At 46.2% G+C, this 26033-nt stretch overlaps 1 protein-coding gene across 1 annotated transcript; it reads right to left on the reverse strand.

Moving 5' to 3' along the window:
* Window positions 1-1033: 1033 nt before the first annotated feature.
* sema4gb (sema domain, immunoglobulin domain (Ig), transmembrane domain (TM) and short cytoplasmic domain, (semaphorin) 4Gb) lies at window positions 1034-26033 on the reverse strand. Its single transcript, XM_084039530.1, has 14 exons — window positions 25859-26033; window positions 15215-15363; window positions 14778-14840; window positions 14422-14520; window positions 14240-14333; window positions 13279-13392; window positions 12606-12760; window positions 10068-10243; window positions 8488-8626; window positions 8181-8403; window positions 7989-8104; window positions 7226-7380; window positions 4208-4269; window positions 1034-3763 (listed from the first exon to the last, which is right to left on the reverse strand). The coding sequence occupies exons 1-14, from the start codon at window positions 26001-26003 to the stop codon at window positions 2790-2792; spliced, it is 2664 nt and encodes an 887-aa protein (XP_083895656.1). The 5' UTR covers window positions 26004-26033; the 3' UTR covers window positions 1034-2789.

The raw sequence follows: 26033 nt of genomic DNA on the forward strand, positions 1-26033 counted from the left end.
AAAGTCTCACAAACTAACTCCAGGGCTCTTGGAAGGCTGCTTCTTATTGATTCGGTGGCCATCGTGGCCGTCTGTAAACCTGGCAGTGTGAATGTGAGCTGACAGAGTAATGATGATGTCACGCAGTGGTGAGGAGATGGAGAGAGGGGCAGGAACGAAGAGGGCGATGAAAACAAGTGAAAGGGACACAAAAAAAGCAGCTTCTGTTGAGGGAACCAGGGGGACGCCAACTTCCTGGTTGGCCCACAAAAATCGATGTCATCCCTGCAGCACCCCGATACGCATTCATCCATGAGAGCAACAGCACGGCCAAGAGGAAAATACATCATTGTTAATGGACTGGCATATGGTGAGGAATACAAGTAGAGTTTGAAATCGATGAGCCTAGTCCACCCTATCTAAAGCTTTTCTTGGCGTCTAATGAAATCCTTATTTGTGGTTGAGGTTAAAGGCACAGTAAGTAGGATTTGTCGTGTTTGTGCTCACGTTTTCCACTTTGTGCATCCTGAACGCCTCGCCTTGAAAACACTGTTTTTGTCTCATCGTGATGATTTTTGCTGGATACCCTGAGCTATACGAGTGTACCAACCTAGTTACCGTGGTACGGACAGAAACCAGCAGGAGGGTAATTAGTGCTGTTGGCATCTTGAGATTTCGGATGAAGCTCTTTTCACAAATTAGACTGTAGTATCAACTAGTAGGTAGCACAGTCTGCGGTTGGTGTTAAGTTAATGGAAACACTCATTCAATGGTTGCTTAGCAACAATAAAAAAAGAATGGGCCCCGAGGCTGAAAGGCCAACGATGTCTGCTGTCACAGAAGGACAAGAAGCTATGAATCGTACACTTTTCCACAGCCTTTTCTTACAATCGTGGTGTTGCACGCAGCTACACACAAAAGTGAGAAAATGTGTGTAAAAAAGAGGCCTTCAATCAGAGAGCATTTTCATCCACCAGTCAGTCTGCATATATACAAGGTAGGCAATTAGGACAACTGAAAACCTGCGAGTGCAAAATAGCTGCCGCCTCCTTGTATCATCATCTGCTTCCTGCACGGCTGCACCGGGACACTCAGGTCAAATGTTTTCTGTCTGCTTCGACATGCAGAGACGCTCTACGCAAACTGACAAGAAGCTCCCGTCCTCGCCTGCTGGAGGCGAGCCAAGCACCGCTGTTCCTGTCAGCGACGCTGTGACAAATGCACGCTCGCGAGCCGCTGTCGAGGAGCTGCCACTGCAAAGAGCCGAGTCGACACTTTGGAGACAGACCTTTATTAACGACCGGCCGTGACACATTTACAAACTGCTCAAAGATTCATTTCAGTCCTTCTAAGGTATAAATTCACTATTTAATTCTAGCGTTCACCTTGTCAAGGTAATACTGTCGGGCTCTCGTGTTGTTTTGGCATTGCTCTGATGTCGGGTAAACAGCGAGCAGGCCTTTACAGACCTGCTGCACATGTGAAGGTCTTCTGTGCTCTGATTCAACCACCAGCAGCTTTCTCACAGCAGAGGGCATGTTTGAGAACTGGATGAAAACCCTTTTGAAAGAACCCAAAGTCTTCATCTGTCTTTGAAATAGCTACAGTCGGGATCACGGATGGATTAGTGATCGGGCTCCCTGGCTTTCATCTGCAAAATGTCACTGGAAGAAGAGACACATACCGACCAGGAAGAGATGCATAATGACCACAAAGAAACATGAAACAACTACAAAGACACCAAAACAACTACAGAGAGATGCAAGACAAAGCAGAAACGCACAGAAACAATTATAAATGATCACATAGAGATGCGTAACAATATAAAGTCTATGTGTCTTGCTCATGTAAGAGAGGCGGTGGGCCCAGGGGTCCGCTGTCTCATAATCTATCCATCTTGAATAATGGCACAGAAATCAGGAATTCAGTCTGACGAAGGTGCAGACATATAAAAACGGCAAATAAGGATCTTCTTTATAGCGTGTCTTCAGCGTGGGTGGTGGTTTGGTCTCAGTCTCCTGGGCCCTGAAGCCGGTCTGTGGTCTGAGGCGAATTCAATCAATCCAAACCACAAACTGGCTGCTCATTTAATGGTGTTCAACAGGGTAGTCAATCTCATTTTCTCACTCGGATGGTATAAACAGGGAGGCGTTTCTGTCGACACTGACACAACAAACCGCCGTACAGCTGCAGCACTGATGCAATTATCGAAATCTACACGAGAACAGAAGGAAATGAAGAGAAGAGGGGGTTTTAAAATCAATTGAAATGTATGAATTGTCATTCCACCTGAGCTCTCGTTTACTGCAACAGCTTCTTAAAGTAATGCTCCACGTAAAAATCTATCTTCTGGGTTTTGGATTCACTTATGAGGTCAAAATGCCAAACACTTATGGAGTATGACTTTAAGGGGCTAATAGTACATGGCACTTCCTGAACACTCCCATCGTCACTCTCATAAATACGTGATCACCTCATGGCCTGAATAATTTCTTCGTGTCCCAGTTTGCACCTTTGACCACCATCTTTCACAAGCCTCCAGAGAGTCTAGGTCGCATCATCAAGCTCCCTATTTCTCATTTTGTGTAACAGGGCAAACATTTTCACAGCTCCACCTTTTTAAATATCAGTCTGTGGTTTGTTTTTGGCCACCGTCGACGTGAAATCGTGGGCCGTTTGTCATGGGAGACACATGAGGACACGACCTGCAGGTACTCTGACACTGGGTTAATAACAGCAGCGTTTGATACGACAGTCAGTTCAGGTCACAAATAAATTACTCAGTGGCAAAGACTGAGAGGGGGGTCGTCCTAGATGGAGCTCTCGTCAGGCTGCAGGTCCAGCTGTGTGTGTTTCCTCTGCTCCAAGATCCTGTTGAGCTCCTCTGTGAAGGAGTGGTAGAGCGGCGACATGCCCTCGTGGTCGGCCTGCCTCAGCAGCACGTAGCTGTTGCCGTTCATCTTCCGCAGCACGCTGGGCAGAGTGGCCGACAGCCCGTTGGCGTAGTCCATGTTGGGCAGCGGAGGCGGCATGGGAAGGGGAGGGGCAGGGGGGGGCGTCCTGCACGGAGAGAACTGGCCCTCGCCAGGAACTATCTGGAGGAAGCCGTCGCCCATGTCCCCGAAGGTTGGCACCGAGATGGAGCGGCGGGCTTGGCGGCCGTTGCAGTGGCTGGAGATGGTTTTGAGTTCAAGGTGGGAGCTCCTCTTTCTCTCGGACCCCCCCAGGACTTGCAGCCCCTGCTGGGAGAACTTTCGGTTCTGAGCCGCCCGTCTGGTGCAGAAGCTCACGTAAAGCAGCACCACAGTCAGCACCAGGCAGAGCCCCCCGAGGACCGCCACCAGGGAAATGTACACGGCCTCCATGTGCCTGTAGGTCTGGAACTCCGCTCCCGGAGAAAGCGGGGCGGGGGGCGACGGCAGCGGCTGCTCGGTGGGGCTGCTGGTGGAGAAGGCAGTCGGGCTGGAAACTGTAGTGGGGTCAGTCGTGGCCGTGGCCGTGGGCTCCACGGGGAAGTACGAGTCCGTGTGCACCCGGACCGTGTACAGATATATCAGGACTGACACGCTGTTCTCCACAGCAAAGCAGCGATAAGACCCGCCCTGCTGGGCGCGAGCTCCAATTATGAGGAGGCCGTCTGTGCCGATGCGGTAGCCCGAGTTGAGGCCATATCCCTGGAGTTCTTTGCCGTTTAGCGTCCAGCGGGGCGTCGCCAAGTTGGAGCGGAGTTCGCACTGGAGCAGCACGTCATCACCCGACATCACAGAGCGCCTCCGGTGGACAACTGATGGAACAAGAGATGAGATAAGGTGGAGAGAGCCAGATAAAGGGGAGAACAGGACAAAGGTGCAGCAGGAAGTAGAGGCCGGGTCACAGAGGTGCTGTGGCTCAACCTTTCAGTATCACTTTCCATCACATTTCATAAGTGTCTTTAAACGTAGTGAGGTCTGCAATGCAGCCGGCATGACCGCCGAGATGAGGAACTGATTAAAATGTGAACGCTGGGACCCAGGGGACGGGTATGGAGCGTACACCTTAATAAAAAGCCTTAATAGCTGCTTGAGGATTCTGGCAGAATCAAAGAAGTGCTGGACTTTTTTCACCTCATAATCTGCGTGCGTGGGAGGTAAAATAAAGTACTAAGCTTTCTCAAAATGAAAAGCGACCCATGTTACATAAAGGATGTACAGCGTGTGTGTGTGTGTGTGGTTGTGTGTGTGTGCACTACCATTTCCTGAATTCTCCTTGCAGCCCCTGATCCCTTTCAAGACATCCTGGGTCAGGTTGGACCTGAAATGAAATGAGGAAAAAAGAGTGTCATGATCTCGGGTTTTGTTTTGTTGATTCCCTCTTATTTTGCAGTTTCTGTCACTTTTGTTTTGTCTGTTTCAACTCTTTTATTTTGGTGGTTTTACTTTTCCCTCCCCTTCGCTGTGTATCACCTGTGTCTGATTTGCCTCGTCAGCCTTGTGTCTCCCTCCAATCACCCTTCAGCCTGGATTTTGCCTGCGTTTGTGGACTTCATTTGTAAGTTTATTTATAATTAAAGGTCCCCTATTATACAGCTGTCAGAGGCCCAACAACATTGATATGCATTGCCCCAATGGACCCATCCGTGGTCCTGAATATCAGCTGTCTAAAAGTTGCTCAAATGAGCTCTCTTGAGAACAGGCTGTTTCTGTGTCTGCACCTTTAAATGCTAATGAGCTCCGTCTGTCAACGCCTACTTGGAGAGAGATGGAGAGGATGCTGCTTACGCTAGCGGTAGCATGCGGCAATGTTTACGTGGAGTGTCGCTATGGCTCGCCTATGTGTCTCAGGTGAAGTTGCTGGTTCCGTATGGTTGGGACAGATCCTTTTACGAGGGTCAGTGTCGAGGCAAAGCCAGCTTTGTACTGACCCTCGTTACTGAAGCAGTCCCATGTGAAGTGGTTAGCACACACATACAAGCTAACACGGACCGTAGCCGGCACATTGTCATTAAAAATGAAACGCAACCACCGTCTCTCCTGTTCTTCTGTAGCTGGGACAGAATATAAGCACTTATGTTGATTTGTACATCCAACAACAGAGCAATCTGTGTGTCTCTGAGTGACGACATTGTGAAACACTGCTATCTCACTGCTGTCTCACCGCAGGACACACCGAACTTCCCCTCGGTGATGAACGCCCTCTCTCGGATATCTCCTATCATCAGAGGAGTTCGGTATCAGGACACACCGAACTTCACTTCATAATATGGGACCTTTAAATTAATTTTGTTCCAGTAGCAGTCCATAAGATTTGAGATGCGTTGCTTCTAGCGGCCTCTGTGGCGGTAGATTGAACTGCAGGCGAGCCGCTGGGACTCATCTCCCTCAACAGTGTGACTGTCTCTCATCTGCGTGATGCCTTCAACTGCTCCACACTGAAAGGAGCTCCGTGGTTTTCCCTCGTTGGCGTCACTTTGCTTCTTGATGACTTTCCTTCTTCACTTCCATTAGTTTGTTGTTTCTTTTTCTTGGGCTGGAAGTTGAATGGTCTTCTTTCTCTGCCTGTTGATCCTCCATTGTGAGTCAGCAGTAATGAAATGTACCTGACTGTGTCGGTCAAACACTTTAGACTAGAGGGAGCCTGACTCAGCAGTTGGAAGTTACAGATTTCCGATTCCAAGTAAACGCAGCAAACTTCCGTGAGTAGCTGCACCTGCAGACCAACCACCGCTGCTGACTGACGGAAAAAGATCAAACTCATTTAGAGTTTAGTGGGAATGGAGTTTAGTGACACGGAGATCCTATTTCTGGACAAAGCAGCAACAAGCACTTTCATTAGTGGTCACATGATCAACCACCATTGTTTTAACTCACTCTCTGATAGATAGGAACTAACTAGGACAATTGAATAGATGAAAATATTACGGACTGCGACTTTAAAGGATTTTTTAACTGGTTATGAAACAGTCTCAATTTAAAACGAATGCCTCCATATGACCAACGTTTACCTTTTACTCAGTTCAGTGCAGAAAAGTAAAGAAAAATTCTGTCAGAACATCCCCATCTGTCCACATCTTGCTATTTCAACCACGTCCAGTAAAAAGAGTGGATATTGTGCAGTAAAAACTAGAGAAGTGTGACCCACTGCAGCTCTCTATCCGGACGCGATGCTTCCCCCCTAACAAATCCACCGGAGAGGCCGATGTGTCTGCTGCCGTAATGGAGATTAAGATGTCTGCTACTCGCTCACGCAGCGTGAACCACGAGAGGCACCAACTCTCCCCAGTGCAGGAGTGAGCTGGAGAAATGTTTATGTAATTGTTTTGTTAGTAACCTTATAATATACACTGTTTGACATGTATGTGTCTGTCCAGCTGAATCCAATCACAGGACCACAAATACAACATTTTGGAAACTTTAACCTCCCAATTCTGTAGAATTGTATCAGGTAACACCAGCATTCACATGAAAGTGTCCTACCAATGGAACACGGTCTCTATTTGCTCTATAATTCATGCAAAAATACATAGATGTTTCCAGGAAACACTTTTTCATATATTTGTATACTTCCTTTGAATGCTTAAACATTGGACATCAAGTAAAATGCTACCAAAATTATTCTTAAATTATTAATCTGCAAAATAATCTGCAGAAAGTGTAACTTTGATGAGTTACACTCGACCTAAATGTTCATTCAAAGTGCAAGAGAAGAGTGTTTTTCAAATTCAAATGTTTTTTTGGGCTAATCGTTCCAAACAGACGAAGCTCCCGCTGAGCTGTTGGGAGAAAATCCAGGTCGAGTTACATTGTCTTAGACCTGCTTTCATAGAACTTTTGTTGGAAGGGAAAATAAGATGCATGAATAATGAATTAGACTCCGGTAATGCTGTCGGGCCCAGAAGAAAGAAATAAAGGTCATGTAATGCAAAAAAAAAGAACGTATTCATGTCTCTTTGTAGGTTTAGTGCTTATTCATGAGGGGCTAATGATATTAAATAAACATCATGCTATAATTTCCTCTGAACGGTACACCGCTCTGATATTAATAATATGGATGGAATGACATTTATTTATTCTGTTATTATTTATTTAAGTCTAATATCTTAACGAAGTAAACAATGTCACAATCGTTTTTTACCTGAAAATTTAAACGGGTGCCGAGGAGATTCAGGGAGAATCTGCCAAATCTATGTGAGTCTACCGTCTATAAAACAATCCTCACTGGCATTGTGCATTTGTTATTACAAAGGTGTGTGTGTGTGTGTAAGCCTCACCTCTGTGCACGTGAAGATATTTCCACACACGCCCTCCCGTCCCAGCCACAGAACGGATCTCTGGCAAATACACAGTCGTAACAGGAAGTGTACCTCCGACAGGCGGACATGGGCACCTGCACCACTCCGGAGTGAGAGCCCACGTAGACGCTCCGCTGCACGGCAAGAGATAAGATCTGCTGTTTTTTATCTGTTTACTGTGTTTTACTGTGTTTTTTGTGTTTTTCATCAATTACTGATGGAAACCTCTGATTGCCTGATCGCTGCAGATTAGCGTCACAACCGAATCTTAAAGCTGCTATGAGAAACTTTGTGATGTGTGTGTTGATATTGGACGTCCCTGTGGGCAAAAGTGGTGGTCTTCACGATCACCAGAATCCCTCATTTTACTGCAGCAGGGTCTGACAGTCTGCCCCAGTCCTGGTCCAGCAGTGTTGGCTCCCAGCTCGCTCCTGATTGGAGGAGGAGGTGCTGCTGGCAGGAGCGTAGCTCTCCACCTCCTGGATGAAGACCTGCAGGTCTGGTTATGTGTGTGGTGGACTACTGGAGGCCCTGCTAGTGTTTGAGCTGAAGGAGTTTCTGGTGAACCTGCATGTTGTCATTCTTTTTCCATCTGATTATTGGAATTGTAGCCAAATATAAATATAAATAGCCATATTTCCACTGACTGTAATACAACAATGACAATCCAATTGGATGTAGTTCATGATGCAACGATCTATCAACGGCTATAATTTGCAATGAATGGGCTGTTAACACTTACCAGAGTGGAGGATATGACCATGCTCTCAATGGGCTGGGCTTTCTCAAACAGCTGCAGCTCTTCTATGATGTGCATTTCTCCATCGATGTGTACGGCTCTGTGCAGCCACCCGTCATCTTTAAGAAAAGACACCAGCCTTGTCAAGCCTGCCACGCGGAGGATCCCATCCAGATTTGCTGTCAACCAACTCACCGGTCCCCAGAAACAGAACGGTGTAGACGTTGCCATCCAGCGCCGGCTCCTTGTGCACGACTATCTTGACATAATTGACGCTCCTCTTGAACATAAGCGGGCGCACGCCTGTCGGGTGCACCTGGCCGGCCATCAGCGGGTGCCTCCTGGTGAACGTGAGGACGCTGTCCGGGAGGTCTCGGGACGAGTTGATGCCTTGGGACCTGTGCACGTCTGTTATACACTGCAGGCGAGATCAGAGGTGGAGAATTGATCACAGAGGCGACATTAAATGCTCACAATGATGGTGCACATAGATGACACTTACAGATCCAGGTCTTGGCTCTGGAACCTTCCCCGTGTACTCCCTCCACTTGGAGTCCTGCACCTCCATGAACGGCCCATCGAAAGCCTTCTGCACGTCCGAGAAGGCGTACTGGCAGATAGCAGACGCTTTGATATTCTTCCTGAAAGACACATTCAGAGGACGCCGTCGGGATTAATGATTCAGTGTTGGATAAATACTGGAGAGGTCATTATCTGGGGAGCAGATTGAATGTTAAGCACTGATCGTGAGGCGACAACGTAACTAAGCTGCTCTGTTCAGTAAGTGGGGGTGAGACGTGCCGCAGTGGCGTCACTCGACAGGTGCGTCATTTCCCCTCTTTATCTCCTGTAGCTGCTCCCATCATCCACTCCAGCAGGAAATATTTGTTTTGCAGATTTTGTTCAACACCCACTCCCGGTGAGTCATGATTAGAGCAGGGCCTCATTTGAGGTTTTGGCAACAAAGAAAAGATTCGTCCAGCAACATAACGACAGCGTGAGTTTGGGAAAGCAGGGGATCCTTAATCTCAAACCCTACAGGTGAGATCAGTGACGGGGAGGGCTGGAATGCCTGCGTCAGTCTGAAGTCCATCCTGGGCCGACCTCGGCCTTCAGAAGCATTCAAGTGAGTAAAACGTGATCCGAGTGAAACCTGAATCCCTCTTTTAAAACTGGCAAGCTGTTTAGCTCAGGGGCTTACTCACCTTTTCCCACTTGAGTCTAACTCGTAGTGACGGCGACGACTCACACAGGTGTGTGTGTTTGTGTTCGCCGCGATAGAGAGAAAGAAAGGAGACACACGAGGAGACAGAGTGACTCAGGTTGAATATCCACAATAAAAAAAGGGAGCAAAGCGGAGATCGTGTTACTGTCCCGTTGCAATGCTATCCTCTCCATCGGGAACAAAACACCCTTGGGACAGTTTTATGCAGCATGACTCTGCAAATCAGCATAAACACACACACATACACACACACACACACTCACACACACACTCGCATCGCTGCCAGACGTTCTACCGGCAGTCATCGTCCTCTGACACCGTCACGTCAGCTCCTTCTGTTCGATAACAACTCACAATCCTCGTTATCAGTGTTGCTTTTTTATGATTAATTGTTGTGTTGTGAATAGAGGAAAAATTACCTTCTTAGGTTCTCAAAGCCCGACATAGCACCTGGCAGATGATTTGTTTTTTGTTCAACCAACAGCGCAAACCCCTCAAAATATTAAATATACAATAACATAAATCAGAGAAGCAAATCAGCAAATCCCCACTGTGGAGAAGCTGCAACCAGAAAACACTTTTTCTTGATTTTATGGCTTAAATTTAATTAAATTTCTCAAAATTTTGTACATTTGTAATGTGATGGTAAACGTTGATGATATATGTAAAGAGAGATTAAACCACATCTCTGGCAGACTCCTTCAGACATCACATACCTACTGTTTAAGTACATCATTATAATTGTGTTGGGTTTAATACAAAGATAGTGCCAGAAAAACATGATTTTTTTCAAACCTTAAAGCTACTTCAATGAGAAAAAGGCCGTAATAGAAGCAGGATTCGATGTCGACTCTTACCATTCCAGGCCGAAGACGCCGTACAAAATGCTGCTTTGAGCGTCACGGCCCTGCAGGACGAACACGCTGCGCAGGATGTTGAGGTGCAGCTCATATTCTGGGACCGAACACACCATTCTGGCTTTGAGGAAGGAGGTCCACTTCCTCTGCAGGGTCCTCTGGCCCCCCCAGTCATTCTGCACACGGGAGGAGACCACACGTGAATGCAGGGATGATTGAATAAAGTCACTCTCGCTCTCCTACATGATCTACAGCCACTAAACTGTGATGGTAATGACACTGAAACAAGCTATAATTGTCAGGAAATCATCCTGTAGGCATAATAGTACACACATACAGAGGGGAGTGAGGAGAGAAACCGGAGCTGAATGTTAGTGCCAGCTTTAGCACATCGGCCGTAATTGCATTTCGGCAGCACAGGGAGGCGAAGCAGCAAGAGATCTCAGCCTGAAAGAGTCATTTAGCACACCTTATTTAGAAGACGGGGAGAGACAGAGACTACTTTTCTCTTTATTAGAATTATAGCGCTTCATCTTTCTTCGTTTATGTCTTTGGCAGACGTCTGTCGTTCATCAAAAACCCTGCGGCGTGCCTCGGCCTCCCACGCACAACAAAACAAGGCAAAGTAGCTTGAAATACCAAATGAATATGGAAAACAAAAAAATGCCTGCATTAAGAAGTGCCGACAATAGCTCAGTAGAAAGTGAAAAGCAGAGAGGGGGGGGGGGGGGGGGACTGCAGACAAATGCTTCTTTTCTCAGAATAAAACCCAGGAGGTGTTAGTGTTCGCAGAGAAGTAAAGATGGATGCCACCAAGTTTCTTATAGATAGCAGGTTATTATTGTGGAAGGAGCTAAAAGGATGCACTGATAGATTACAATCTACGCCAATCAAAGCTGTGTCCGGGTCATCGGGCTGCCGTGACGTGAATCCAAGCAAAGAAGTGAAGCAGCGTAAAGAGACGCCTGCGGGGAAATTAAGCCGAGATGACGTGATGGAAACAGTTGGAGCCCGAGCCGGCTGAAGATATATAGACCTCCACAATGGCCGATATTAAATATAATCAGAATGGAATCGATTTTGGCTCTTTATGTTCCTCGAAAATACCTCGTTCCCCGTGCCATTTGCAGCTCTCTCTGTTCAAATGGGTCATGATTGCAGAGGGAGTGGATGCTGTCTGTCTGGGAGAGAGACAACTAGTTATGCGGCCCCCAAAAAAATGGCAAGTCTTCATTGGTTTCAGGCCAGAGGCCACTGCCAGGGCCTTTGTCTGTCTGCAGATCTGCCAGGGGGGCGAGCCGGGACCAGCTCGACATCTGCATGTTGCTGTGGCCTAGTTCAGACTGAGTTATCACACCCTCGGCTGCTCTGACAACTGCACGGCGCCGATGAACAGAGAGGAGGCGAGGAGTCCAGAAATGATATTTCTTTTGGATGCTGAGAGGATCGCGAGGAGGTCGACTGTTTGAGTACACAGGATTAAAAAAAAAGTTCAGAAATGATTTTCAGCATGAGCAAAATGTGCAAAAAAGTATTAGTAATCTAAATATTTTTGTATCTCACTCCTGTTGTGCACCAGATGCCAAATATCATGTCTGAGTAAATGCAGAATGAGCATCCTGGTAAAACACACAGCCATGTCTGAATGGCTTTAAAATATAATAATAATACATCTTTGGAAGGGAAAAAAACAAAAACTCTGCGGTGACGCCCTCAGTTTGCATTGGTTGGTTTGGACCATCCTGATTGGATGTTAAGAGCTAATCAAATATGCAGCAATTCATATCTTTTGTTTTCTCTCATACATCCATGCAAATCCTTCACACTCTCACAAAAAGGTGATATGCAGCTGCAGGGGGTTTACTTGTGAGAACATGGAGTTTCACCAGCTCACCAAGACTCTTTTTGGACACTTTTTTTTTTATCCCTGAGAAAAAGAAAAATGTCAGCACAACAGCATACTGTGATGGTAATTACACCACCATGCAAGAAACGGCAGGGAGAAAGAAAGAGAAGAGTTACCGGCCATGATGTCTAGACCAGAGATGCTGATCGCAAGTGAAATGAGGTGAGGGGGGGGGGGGGGAGGAAGAGGAGGAGGAGGAGGATGGCAATGAAGAGAGGGAGAGGGGTTGCCATTGGAGGTGGAGGTTGGTAGACTTGTAGTTTGCCTGGCAACAGTGGCACAGAGGGAACCACCGTCGGGGAAGAAATGGAGATTAGACACCCAACCGCTGGTTCATTCAGCGATGAAATAACCTTAAGAGCAGCTGAGAGAGAAGAATCAAAGTCTGCTTAATCCATTTTCCTTCCCTCTGCATCAGCGATGTAAAAGCGCTAAATAATCCCGCTGTATTTTTGCACTTTGAATAACTTTTCTCCTCCTTCTTTCAAACCTTTCTTCCCGCGACCTTGCAGGCACTAAATCTGTTCCGTGAGTTTTTTTTGTCTGTTTCTTCAGGATTAACTTTCCAAAATCAGCGAAACCACAGACTCGATTATGGTTAACAGCACAGGGGGTCGGTTGCTCTCGCTGACCTTGCAGACCCGGGCGACCCGGGACACCTTGGTCTGGCTCGGGTAGGCGATCTGCTCCTGGCTCCGCTCCGTGAAGAAGAAGTAAATCTTGTCATCGTCGCCGATGGAGCTGTTGACGCTCTCCTTCATCAGCACTGAGCCCACGAAATCTGCCTCTGTATATGTACACACACATACACACACACACACACACACACACACACTCAGATCCACATGTCCAAACACAGACCAGACTAGTAGCATTGGTAGTGTCTCCTTGGAAACCAAAGATGGAGCTTTTAAGTATGATTGAATTGCCACATCTAAGCCAGTTCTAGCTGCAATGCAGTGCTTTTTTGTGTGATTTCCAATCAGAAGTCACACACTGAAAAACATGTTCAAAGTGAGAATGAGCTTTGGTCGATTAAAGGCGTATTCAGACATGTCGTTAGTTTGCTTTGTTCCGATTCAGGGAGATTACATTCTTGTTCAAATCAGCCTGAAAATGGAGAACGGATCATTTTTCCACAGCGTGTAGACACGATGCTAGCTTCATGAAGACTGCTAGCTAAACCTGAGCTAAACGTGGTGTGTCAGCTGCTGCGGAACAACGAGCTAGGTCTGAACACGCCCTTAGTCGCTCATTACTCCACGTATTGAATCTTCTTTGTGACGTGCGTGTGTTCGTGTTTACCCAGAAGCCACCGGGTGGGCGCCTCCTCCGTCCTGAGCGTGGGAAAGGGGAAGTTCCTGCGCACGTCTGCGGAGCTGCGGAACTCGTACTGAGAGGCCGTGAACATCTCACCGTCTGAGCCACACAAAGAAAGGTGCACGTCAGTAAATCAGATGGAAATGCAAACGGTGCAAAAGTGCTTTTTTACATCCATGGCAAATACATGCAAACGAATCAATCCCATCGGCCTCGGCTGTACTTTAGCGCTGATTAGCAAATGTTAGCGATGCTGACAGGCTAAAATCTAAACGGTAAACATGGGAAACATTCTGTCCTCTAAACGTCAGCACGTTACATTTGTCCATGTGTGCATCGAAAGCAAGTCGGATTGTCACTCGGCCCCTCTGGAGGCGCCGTGACCTGGATGCCGAGTCTTCACGGACACTCACTGTAATGACGTTAGCATTTTCCCGCAGCAGCTAGCATAAGTACAGGCTCTTAGTCTTGTCTGAGTGGGCACCGAGCCCCTCTTCAAAAGGTTAACCTTGATAGGATTAAAAACATTTCCTCTTTAGGCTAATGGCGTCTGGGAGCTTTGGTTTCGGCTTTTTCCAGCATGCTGCTTTAACGACACCAATACGCTGTTTTTATATACAACAGGTTCAATGCAACACTGCAGTTTGTTTATCATTTACATTTTACATTTAGGGCATTTAGCAGACGCTTAAATCATCATATTTAAGGATTTTTTTCACTTAACTCAAAGCAAACAAATACCACTTAAAATTTCAAATCCCATTATAATGCATCCTAACACTCACTATAATGGGTTATAATAGTGATTCTAACAATAATGCACTATGATCCTGTGCGACCAGAAAGTTGATACTTGACCTTAAAAGTCATTGTAACATGCTTTATAATGTGTTATAATTAATGTTATTATTATGATCATTATTTTAATGTAAATTTGGAGACCCACCTATGAGGAGGCCAGTGTATCCCTTTGCTGGGTCATATGGACACCTGTCTCTGCCCTCTTCGAAGCCGTGGGAGAAGCTGAACCGCTCTGTGTCCTTACAGAAAGAAAAAGAAAAGGAATCATCATTTAAGTTCTGGTCTACTCATAAATTGTCCTGAAATGAAACCACGTAAGCCCCTTACTATGTAGGCACAGAGAGGTCTGAAGGCGTTCGTCCCACAGACATACAGGTGAGTCTCGTTGAATCGCTGCAGAAAGCGGACGTGATTGTAACACTCTGTCTGCAGGGAAACACAGGAAAACACGATAAGCAAGAGCCGGAGAGAACACAGATCCACTTCACCTACACCAGCGATTCCATCCAAATATCCAGCCAGCCGGATTTTCTTTTTTTAAGGAAAAGTGGATTAAAAGGATTATCCACTTGCTGCTGCACTTACAAAGCGGAAGTGGTTCATTGACATTCTCCATTAATAACTCAATAAATAAAGAGTTTTATAACAATTAAAATTAAAAATATCAAGCTGCAGGCGTGTACCTGATTGTCTCTGCCTTTGTTTAGACACTGCTTCTTCTGTTCGGGGGAAGCTTCCCAATCAATCTGTAAACAATAGGGAGGAAATAACAATGACTCAGTAAGCTCAATAAACAGAGAGGCAAATGTAGAATGATAAATAAGATCTATGGCCAGAGAAGGAGGTGATGAACAGGAAAAAAACAAACATGTGTGTGTGTGTGTGTGATAAACAGGAAGAGAGAAAAGAGATGGAACGGTTATTTTCTGGCTGCGTCACTGAGTTCCGACTCTGTTCAGCCACCCTTGAATAAAAAGTCTGGTGCACTTAATCCAATATCCATAAAATTGGAGCAACACAACGGGATTTGCTCAATCTGCTTAAGACTATTATTAGTTTGTGCTCCTTCAACACTGACTGAAACGGGAGGAGACTGGTGTGGTGATCTGTGGACACTCACCGCGGGCTTTGCAGCGGTGGAGATGTTGGAGGTGTTGAGTGCGTGCAGGGCTCCTCTGCCTCCCACGTACAGCAGCCCGGCCTCCTCCTCCAGCAGGAGGGTGCTGCAGTTCTGGGAAGAGCCGGCGAAACTGGCGCTGCCCAGCAGACCTGTGAATATATGTATACGACAACAAGGGTTTCTTTTTTGGGAATGGACAGAGCCATGTGTCTGGGTTTTTTTCTACAGACTGTAAGAGTAGTTTGGGGGCTTCATGGTGGTGTAGTGGGTAGCACTGTCGCCTCACAGCAAGAGGGTCCCGGGTTAGACTGCTTACCTGTCTGTCTCTACATGTCTCCCTGTGATAGACTGGTTACCTGTCTGTCTCTACATGTCTCCCTGTGATAGACTGCTTACCTGTCTGTCTCTACATGTCTCCCTGTGATAGACTGGTTACCTGTCTGTCTCTACATGTCTCCCTGTGATAGACTGGTTACCTGTCTGTCTCTACATGTCTCCCTGTGATAGACTGGTTACCTGTCTGTCTCTACATGTCTCCCTGTGATAGACTGTTTACCTGTCTGTCTCTACATGTCGGCCCTGTGATAGACTGGTTACCTGTCTGTCTCTACATGTCAGCCCTGTGATAGACTGGTGACCTGTCTGTACTGGTTACCTGTCTGTCTCTACATGTCAGCCCTGTGATAGACTGTTTACCTGTCTGTCTCTACATGTCAGCCCTGTGATAGACTGGTTACCTGTCTGTCTCTACATGTCGGCCCTGTGATAGACTGGTTACCTGTCTGTCTCTACATGTCAGCCCTGTGATAGACTGGTTACCTGTCTGTCTCTACATGTCAGCCCTGTGACCCCCGCGACCTTGAATACAGGATTAGCGGTAGACGATAGATGGATGAGTAGTTTGGTACGAAACCATCGATCTTGAATTCCACACAACCCAAGTGAACGTGCTTAGCGTGACTGGATAGTGGATCTGGGAGGTGGTGGTGGAGGAGGAGGAGGAGGGGGGATGGGGGTCTCTGGAGTGATTGCTGAGGGGACTGTGGAGAGTGTCGGGATGGGGGCGCAGGGGAGGTGAATTTTAGGGCATTCAGCAGGAATCGTGCCCCAGTAATGCCAAACCCCATCAGCCGTAAATGCCACAGCGTCACCAGTGTGTGTGTGTGTGTGTGTGTGTGTGTGTGTGTGTGTGTGTGGGGGGGGGGGGTTGGTAAATGGAGTGAGCTGATAAACAAGATTATTAATCCATTACAAAATAAATGAATTGGTGGCCGGCTGCTGTGAGACAATAAAAAAGGAGGGCATTGCTCTGCAGGTCTACAGAACTTCGACTGACTGACTTTGTCACCAAAAGTCAGATGCAAGTGGGAGATTCACGTATGCGTGAATAAATCCGACACATGCAGAAAGAACCAGGGGAAAGGTATCGAAAGTGTTACACTGAGGAATAAGAGTCAGCAGAGAGCAGATGGGCACATCACCTCTCTTCCTTCCTTCCTCTTTCTCCTTCTGTCGTGAACCCGATGGCAGCGTGTCCCAGTAATAAGACAACCTATATTTGTCCCCCACCGATCGATTTCCTGCGGTTGGAGGTCCTGTTCGTTGTATCGGAGCGAGACGGGTAAGTGCAGCAAGGATCAGGGCATCATCTGCTGGACGTATACACGATAGGCCAGCAATGCAAGCTGACGTCTCACATATTTGTTATTTTAAAGTTATTGAATTGGATCAGGGTCAAGTTAGAGGAAACAGCAAATGAGAGCAATACGCGCCCGGGCTGCACGGTGCATTGTTTCAGTATCGACACTGCGATGTGTGCATGTGTGACTTCGCCCTCTCTCCCTATGGAAGAAACAGTGCTCCAGGGCAGTGGGCGGGGCCTGCAGGGATGATGGCAAACACGGAGCTTGTCTCGTTAAACATGCTTTTTAGGTGTGACTAATTTTTATTTGAATAATTTCTTTACTAGCGCACACACTTGTGTTTAGATGTAGACTCCTTACTTGGTCAAAGTGCATTGATGCATTTAACTTTAAAATTTGGAAAATGTTGAAACGTGAAAATTCCTGCATTTATTCACATCTCAAAATATACACTATAAATGCCATAATTATTTTTAAATTATCTGACCAAATATTGGAAAACCCTCCTCCCAGTGTTGTAGTCAAGACCACCTAAACTGATCAAGAGCAGAGTGTGTTGAGACGGAGACGAGACCAAGACCAGCACGGGTCCCACGGTGCATGACACACTTACGATGAAATGTAGAACATACGAACCATAGAAACGCCTCAAATAGATCTGAAAGACCCACATTCCCACGGAAAAAACAAGCAGAGATTCCTCTTCATTCACCGCTGTCCTTTATTGCTGTGTATATTTCCTGTGTGTATGGAAGTATACCATGAGAAATGTCTTGATAAATGGATCAAAATGCTTATATGTGGGAACGTTCCTTTGTTTTCTACGAGCAATAAAATATCCCCACAGCTGTGGTCTTGGAATAAAATACGGTCCAATCCAGTGAATAAAACTGCGGTCAATACCGAAACCAGACCTTCGAAATTGATTCAGTCTCGAGTACTACAACACTGCTCCTCAGTGTTATTTAGCAATACTCAACATCCCCAAAACACAGACAAGGTTGCTTTCACAGGCTGTGTACTAATCAATACAACCAGCACACTTATAATGATGTGTGGAACCAGGAACTATTAAAAACTGGCTGAGGGAAACTATCCATCCCTATGAGATACTGCAGTAAAGAAAAGTCCACATATCCATGCAAATGTTACTATACATTCAAGATATACAAATACAGGTTTAATGCAGGAAAAAAGTCTGATAGTTATAGTTTCATGACATGCAGCACAGTTGCCAAAAATGAGCTAGTTCAGGAAATGCTGTCAAACCAGTTAAAGGATGATCCCAAAGTGAGACTGGAATCGCTGTTTATGCAAAACAAAGATCCAAGAGGACAAACACACTTCAAGGGCTTTGACTCACTTCTACTATCTCAACTACTAAATCTTTTACTGCCCTCACAAAATATATAGCAACCATGACGACAAGGAGGGTGACAACAAGGATGCCGTGTCCTGATCTTAACACGACATGATGCAACTGTATAGTTTCCTAAACATCACATGTGGTTAGGGAGCCTCACATGACTGGCTGTTTGCTTAACTGTCACATGGCCACAATGGGCGATGACGAGGAGGCAGACGGCAGCCTCTTACCGCACACCGTCCTTCCCGCCAGCCCCTTTTTCTGATTGTTCTATCACCGACAGGCAGACAACCACAGGGTTCCCTCTCCCCGGTCAATATAAGGTTATTATTATACTGCTCTGTCGCTCACGTCACACTGATGATCTGCATGACAACTGGGAAGAATTGCACTTGCTACTGCCGGAGAAAACCCTGTCAAAAAGTTCAACAATTTAAAAAATAAAAGTCTAATCTTTAAGAAAAAAAAAACATATATTATGTTGAATTAAATAACTATGACTTAATGCTAATAGTTGAAGCTCCACTGTGTTGTATGAGCGTGTTATTAAAGCAATGTCAATGGTTGCTTTCACTTTATTACAACTTGTAATCGGAGACCAAGTAAACAAGACAATACTTTGATTGATCTTGACTGAATCATAGACGCTGTCCCTTTAAGACAAGACGATGGTCGGATAACTATTCGACTTTTCATAATTTAATCACTTCATAAATCATCCCTACTAGAAAGTTAACATGGTAATTGATAGAAGTGACCGCCAAAACTATGATAATTAGACTTGTGAACCGACAAATAAGATGATTTGGGGTTTTTGAGTTTTTGATTTCCTCTGTTATTTTGTAGTTTCTGTCCCAACTTTCCTGTCTTACTTGTGTCTTGTTTCCCGTTCAGTCCCTTGTGTATTTAGTCCGTGTGTTTTCTCTGTGTATCTGTGTTTACCACGTCTGAACCGGGTGTTCCTGAGCTGAAGTGGATTTTCCTCTGTTGCCTGCCTTTTGTACATGTATTTGCCATTAACCATTGTTCCACCTACCTCTTTGCCTGCGACTGCAATTGGGTCCTCTAGACTATGTGACCATCACCCATTATTCCTCATACTCCAGTCAGATGTGACTGAGCAATAAGCAGCTCCTCCAACGCAGCCAAAGGTCAGGACACGCCGGGGGGGGCTCTGACAGGAAGGATGCAGGAGTCACGCAGCAGGGCACCCTCTCCACCACACACACACACACACACACACACGCAAAGTGCACACTGTAATCTTTTCAGGGGTATATTTATTAATAAGCAACAAAGAGGACAAAAGCAAGCAAACAACACTGCGTATCCAAAATCACGTTTACAGCGAGGGTTATGCAAACGCAATGGCAGCCCAAGGCAACACAAAGAGCCCACTGCTCGTGAGTCATCCGAGAGAGAGAGAGAGAGAGAGAGAGAGAGAGAGAGAGAGAGAAAGCCTTGGTTTCTATCTTATAAAAATAGTGTCTGCATGATATAACAAGCACAGTGCTGATGAGAAGGACAATGGTGACGTCAAAAATGACCCCGGGCCCCGGAGGCAGCAGAGGCACAGCGACCTTGGTCTCAGACCGGCGTGTTGTTTGTTAATGCAGAGCAACGCCGACTAGTTGGCACATTGTCGAACACCTGACGTCTCCTCAATCTTTGGTGACAACACACACAGGAACAGAAACTTTGGTCTGAACCACAGACCACAGTATCGACTGTCTGCAATCAAAGCTGTGCTCATGTATCTCTGTGGACAACTAATGTAGAAACCCGTCTTCCAAGTGGACAGCTGAAATAGAATTACTACGCTTCCTTGGTGTCCTTGAACGCCTCCGTTTGGTAGTATAACCAAGGCGATAAGGAATCATTGTTGTTTGGGTTGAAATTACTACCTTGCTGTAGTTAAGTCAGGCAGCAACCTCTGTTTCTGAAAAGTGAAGCCAGTGCCTTAAACTTGCATTATCTAATAGTAAACATGAGTTTCTCAGTCTCTAGTTTCATGTCTTCTTCACTCCAGCATGATGTTCATTTAGTACATCATGGTCCATTTAGAGTCCACCAGACCAGAAAGCAGGGGATGCTTTAGGGGCGGGGCTACCTGCTGATTGACAGGTCGCTACCGTAGCGTTGTCCGTTGTGGGAGTTGACTGTCTTATAAAGTTCACTCTTCCACAGTGTTCCAGTTCATGAAGGTGAACTGGAACATGTTCATTGATATTGATGAGTGCGGCTTTAAAGATTTCTGTTTCAACAGTGTTATCACATTAGCATGGCCATGAATATAAAAGTCATAGACGCATGTTGATGGTGACCTGATGTTCCCTGAAGCCATTGTTTTGCATGCACACACACACACACACACACACACACACACACACACACACACACACACACACACACACACACACACACACACACTACCCTGTGCTTTGCTGCAAAATCAATGAGGAAAGTCAACAGAGCGCTGAGGTGTGCCAGAAGCCTCTCAGCCTGCTGGCCGGTTTCTATTTACTGTTGTCGTCCTGTATGCACGTGTCTGTGTGTGTGTGTGTGTGTGTGTGTGTGTGTGTGTGTGTGTGTGTGCTAACCTGTTTGTGTAAATGTTCAGAGTACATGGTTCAATGAGTGGAAGAGGTCAAAGCAGCCGCCCCTCAGAAACATCTGTCAGATTTTCCAGTGAGAACACACACACACACACACCCCCACACACACACACACACACACACACACACACACTTCACACTTATTTCACCCTTCATCTGTCTTGTGAAAAAGAGTGAAGACGTTTCTCTCAGTGACTCAGAAGATCTGAGGAGTGTGTGTTGTGTTTGTCAAAGAGAGTGTGTCTCAGCGCTGAGCCATCACAGGTGGCACGTCCAGAATGTGAGCACTCATGCTCAGACATATTTGTAATCCTCCATGTGGGATCCAAGATGATAGTAAATCCACTGTGTGTGTGTGTGTGTGTACCACAGTCATACTGTGAGTGTGTGTGACTTCCTGTGTGACTCACTGATCACTAGACTCACCATAGAGGCCATGTGACACACACACACACACACACACACACACACACACACACACACACACGCTTACGAAAAAAGATTTGGGTACAAATGCTGGAAGGAAAGCCTGACTTAACTTCGTTGGACAGTGTCAGAACTGTCAGTTGTCGTCAACTCTGTCCACATTATATAAGCACATCTTCACTTCTTTAGCGGCCTCGAGAGTCGATGGACATGACGACATGTTATGTAAGAAATAACACACAACTGGGAGCACTGATATCCGGAAAATAGGAGGCAAAGAAAAGCAAAGCAGAGCGGCACTTAGTCTGTTATTTCCCATCGTCGCGTAGTCCACCGTTAAGAACATCGTTACCATGACGAGCACAAGCAAACCAACAAAACAGAACAAAAAGAAAAGACAAACAAAAAAGCATCATTGTGTACTGATTAAGAAACGGCAACTACACCAGCCAGGCAACCAGTGAAGTGTTTTACGCAATGAACGTATAAAAGAAAAGTGAAACTTTACCTTAAAGGTTCAGTTCACCAAAACAACAACAACATAATTTCTAACTTTCCTTTCTGTGCCATGCAGATAGATCTGGTTTTATCTGTGCAGATATTGAGATATAAAAGTAAGTTTGGAGGTGAGTAGATATTCAGAAAGAAATTGTTTCAAAATATGTTACGCCGTATAATCCACAGTCGTCCCTGGCAACAGCTTTCCTCAAGAACGGTGGATCCTGCAAAAGCTGTTTACAGGTCGAGTGTGAACTGAACCGCCGGCTCTATCGTCCATTTGGTTCTCCTCCATTCTGGATGGGGTCAAATTATTCTCCCATATATTCCAGCTACGCCATTTCACTAATGTGTTTTCACCTTCTGTTTGTCGGTCTGTCGACAGATTGTGTCACCGCAATCGCAACCTTGCAAGATTCAGTCCCAACATGTTTACAGGAGAGTAGTTGAGATGGAAATGAAGGCCGGGTTGGAGGACAGGTGTGGTCTGAACAAGGGGGGGCTGGAAGAAGGCGGAGGAAGGGCCACCCAACACATACTTTACGCCCCAAACAAACCTTTTAAAATGAGAGTTCCAAGCATTTCAGCGTTAAATCGAGCAACAACTTCCTTGTGTGCACTCAGCTCTTCTGTGTTTACCCCGTCGTCTTGCAATAACAGACACAATACCTTCTTTTCACAGCTTGTGTCAGATCCAAAACTCTCGCGCTCGCAGGACTTTGTGGAACCAGGGAGAGACTGCAGAAGGAGATGAAAGACAGCTAAGACTTTCATCTTTTCAGAAAAGAAAGCCAAACCCTGTGTTGTTCCAGGTCTCGCTGGATGCGATCAGCGAATCACCATTGAGATGCTGTCAGATTCACATGTGAGCGCTACGCCGGCGCAGAGTGAGGTCAAAGTATCATCGGAGGATTTAAGAGTCCGAAGCATGCAACGTCACCACAGAGAAGAAAAAAGGAAAAAAGGAAAAAAAAAAAAAAAAGACGTAACAGCGATGTCACACCGAGATTAAACAGCTTCATTCAAAGCAGCAGCTGGTAAAGTGAGTAAACCATTAATTTGTATGCATTCAAAACAGACGAAGATGATAATAGACTGCAATTATAACACTGGATGAGGAAAATGTCATGTTTTATTATTATACCACCACAATAATGAAATGTTTGACCTCTTTTGCCTTCTCAGCTCTTGTCGTGGCAGCAGCAGACAAGTTACAGTGCATCAATATTTCACAGCTGCATTACTTCAGGTGTGTGGAGGGAGCCACAGCAGGAACCCCCGACGGGGGACCAGCAGAGTTCAGAACACAGTCGAGCATTAATCTCACCGCCGGGAGAAATAAACAAGATGTCGTGGCGTTGGCCTGTTAAAGCTACATCCATATTCAACCTTTTTGTTTTGGTCGTATGAAGACCTCGTCTGCAGCAGCTCATCACACACTGACATGTAGCCGGCCCAGATGGAGATTACTCTGCAGTTAGGTACACTAGCTAAACAAGACTGAAATTGACCCTTTGCTAAGGTCCGCCTCCTCACTGCTTCTAAGTCAAGCTGCCAGAGTTACCATGGAGCCCACACTGTCACTAACTGCACTGCCCGCATACATATTAATCTAATTCATGGGGAAAACAGAACAGAATGAAAATTAAGAAAATCTGCAACGTCCGCATGAGTCTGTGGAGAAAAGCCAGATAGTTGTCGTTGCTGGCCGATGCTACGATATGATTGGCCAGCATTTGCATTCAAGGGGCAGGACCTAGCACAGGGTCAATTGAATAGTGCAGCTTTACATGATGGATGGAATACTTCACGGACACCACCACTGAAAAGTCGTATGTTCATTTACAAAACATTAGGTTACACAATGCAGGATCCTTTCTTATTCATTCATTTAAAGGCGTCTTTTCATTCTTAAAAATCTGAGCTCCACTGCGACACAGCCGCATCCTTGTACTCCTACTCACGCAGCCATCTGTAAAGCATGCTGCAAATTAACAAGCGGACAAGCGCCTCTACCGATGGAGTCCCCCATCGATAGAGACGCCCACGTACAACGTCCATCCCTCTTTCCATACGCTCATGCAGGCAGGCATGTCTTCTTTATGAGCTGGAGCTCTCCCACCTCCCCCAAAGTGACAAGTGTCGCCGCAGGGAAAGTGACAGCGGGTGCAGAATTTACATGATGTGACTACATGCGTGCCCAAACAGCCCTCGTCCAACACACACACACACACACACACACACACACACACACATGCACATCCTGCCCTCTCTCACACACTCCCCCGATGATTAGAAAAGTGGGTCAAGGACAACTTTCTACGAGGGCAGAGAGAAAAATAAAATGTGCGATGAGAGGCCGACTGCGGTGAAGTGCACCAGAGAATGTATGATTTATAATCCAGGGGAAGAGTCGGAGATGTGTAAATAAAAAGCCAGGGGCGGGACAATTGGGAGGAGGTTCTGTCTATGATGCACTGAGAAACGTACTTAACGAGGCTTAATGAATCATCCGTGCTGCCCCATCTAATGGACCTGCATTTATATGCAGGTCCATCTAATGGACACTTCAGAGCTGATCAAGTGAGTGCTCTTCGTTTGGTTGATAACAACTGATACGATATGGGTTCACTGCTCCAACTGGTTGCAGTAAGCAATAGTTCTTGTCTCAGTATTTGTGTATTTTTTAGGGTTCATCATGAAGCAAAACTTGAAGGCAGAATACTCACACGATTCCTGCTCTCTCCAGCAATCTAAATATTAACTTTGGCAACAACTCCTCTAAAATAAGATGCAGTAAAGCAGCAAGAAACCAACCAAAAAACTTCTCCTCAATGTTCTCATCTCTGTCTGAGTGATTGTGATTCAAGCAGCGAATCCTCCATCGTCAGAGCCTCATCTCACACTGCCTCAGCTCTGAACAGCTCTTATGACATTGCACCTGAGAGCTCAGCTGGCGATGGAGCGGGCCCCGTTCACTTCACTCGTCCTCTAATAATACCCATCCTCCGAGGACTGAGGGATGAGGAGAGGGCCGGTAAGAGCAGTCCACCGTGGCTGGCGTTCCCTCCTCGCCGCAGTGGGCGCCGCTGCCGCAGTGACGAGCGGCGAGAAGGGAGAGAGGGAGGGGGAAAGGTGAGCCGGTGGTGAGGTAGAAGGAGCAAGGTGCTGCTGATGTGCCTAAACACCCCTCTGTGCCAAAATACCCCTCATCAGCACTATTTGTTTTATTTATGTATTTTTTGCCCGGACACTCATCGGGTCTACTGTGCTCAGGTGTTCTTGTATAAGGGCTTCCTGTCTATTGTTTCATTAGAAGTGTTTGCTGAGCGGTGTGATCTAGGACAGGGCTTGAGAGAGGCGATTAATAACTCCGAGCATGAAGAGCTGTCTTCGGGGCCAACTTTCCAAAACTGTGCCACTTCTTTAATGAGGAGGGGAGGGAGGGAGAGAAGGAGGGAGAGCAGCTTCAAATGGAGGTGAGTGAGGACAGTGAGGTGAGTGTCTTGTGTGTTTGCACGGATGCATCTGGAAGAGAGGCTTTGGAAGGCTGCTGCGCCGCTACCCTCCTCTCCCACACAGCAATACTAACGCCTTTTGTCAGTCCTATTATTATTCTTTGTCTTCCTTCCAGTTGGAGGGGAAATCATGTTGCCATGTTCTGCGACTACAGTTCCCATAATGCTTTGGGGGACGTAACCACAATGTATAATATCACCACTGAACCCAGTTGAGCCCAGTAAGTTTTAGCCTATATTTGTTTACATTTGAGCAAATTGACAGCATTAAAAGTTAAAACAATCTGTTAGCAACTTCGGCCTGCAGCCCATTAATGTACAGACACATAGCACTGTACATGAGGATCTCAGGCAGGTTCTGGGGTTCTCTTCTTTTCTCTCTACGATTTCTAATCTGATTTGTTTGTCCTTTCGTTGGACATCGTAGATAACGATATCCTTGAAAACAGCAAGCGACAACACTGAATCTAAAAATACATGTATCATATCTGTGTGTTGACAGACATAAACAGGCAGCACAAGCTGCTGACCGTGTTGTTGCAAAATCAGTGTCTTTGCCTCACAGTTTGAAAACTGACCTTTGGAGAAGACCGTAGTCCTGGGAGTGACGTCCAGATCCAGGGACGCGCTGAAAGGGAACGCCCACAGCTGTGCCGGCCCGGCGAGGAGCGTCAGGGGCAGCAGCAGCGGCAGGAGGGGCTGGACTGATCTCCGCTCTCCCATGTCTAACGCGCAGACCTGGGACACACAAGA

The sequence above is a fragment of the Eutrigla gurnardus genome (assembly GCF_963514095.1).
Source record: "Eutrigla gurnardus genome assembly, chromosome: 22".
Taxonomy (NCBI): domain Eukaryota; kingdom Metazoa; phylum Chordata; class Actinopteri; order Perciformes; family Triglidae; genus Eutrigla; species Eutrigla gurnardus.

Bases quoted from the DNA above. Each gene is read 5' to 3' on its own strand.
- sema4gb (XM_084039530.1), bottom strand. From the start codon at position 26,003: ATGGGAGAGCGGAGATCAGTCCAGCCCCTCCTGCCGCTGCTGCTGCCC. The intron at 15,364-25,858 runs GTCAGTTTTCAA...ATATATTCACAG, and splicing joins GACTACGGTCTTCTCCAAAG to GTCTGCTGGGCAGCGCCAGT. The intron at 14,841-15,214 runs GTGAGTGTCCAC...TATTGTTTACAG, and splicing joins CCACCGCTGCAAAGCCCGCG to ATTGATTGGGAAGCTTCCCC.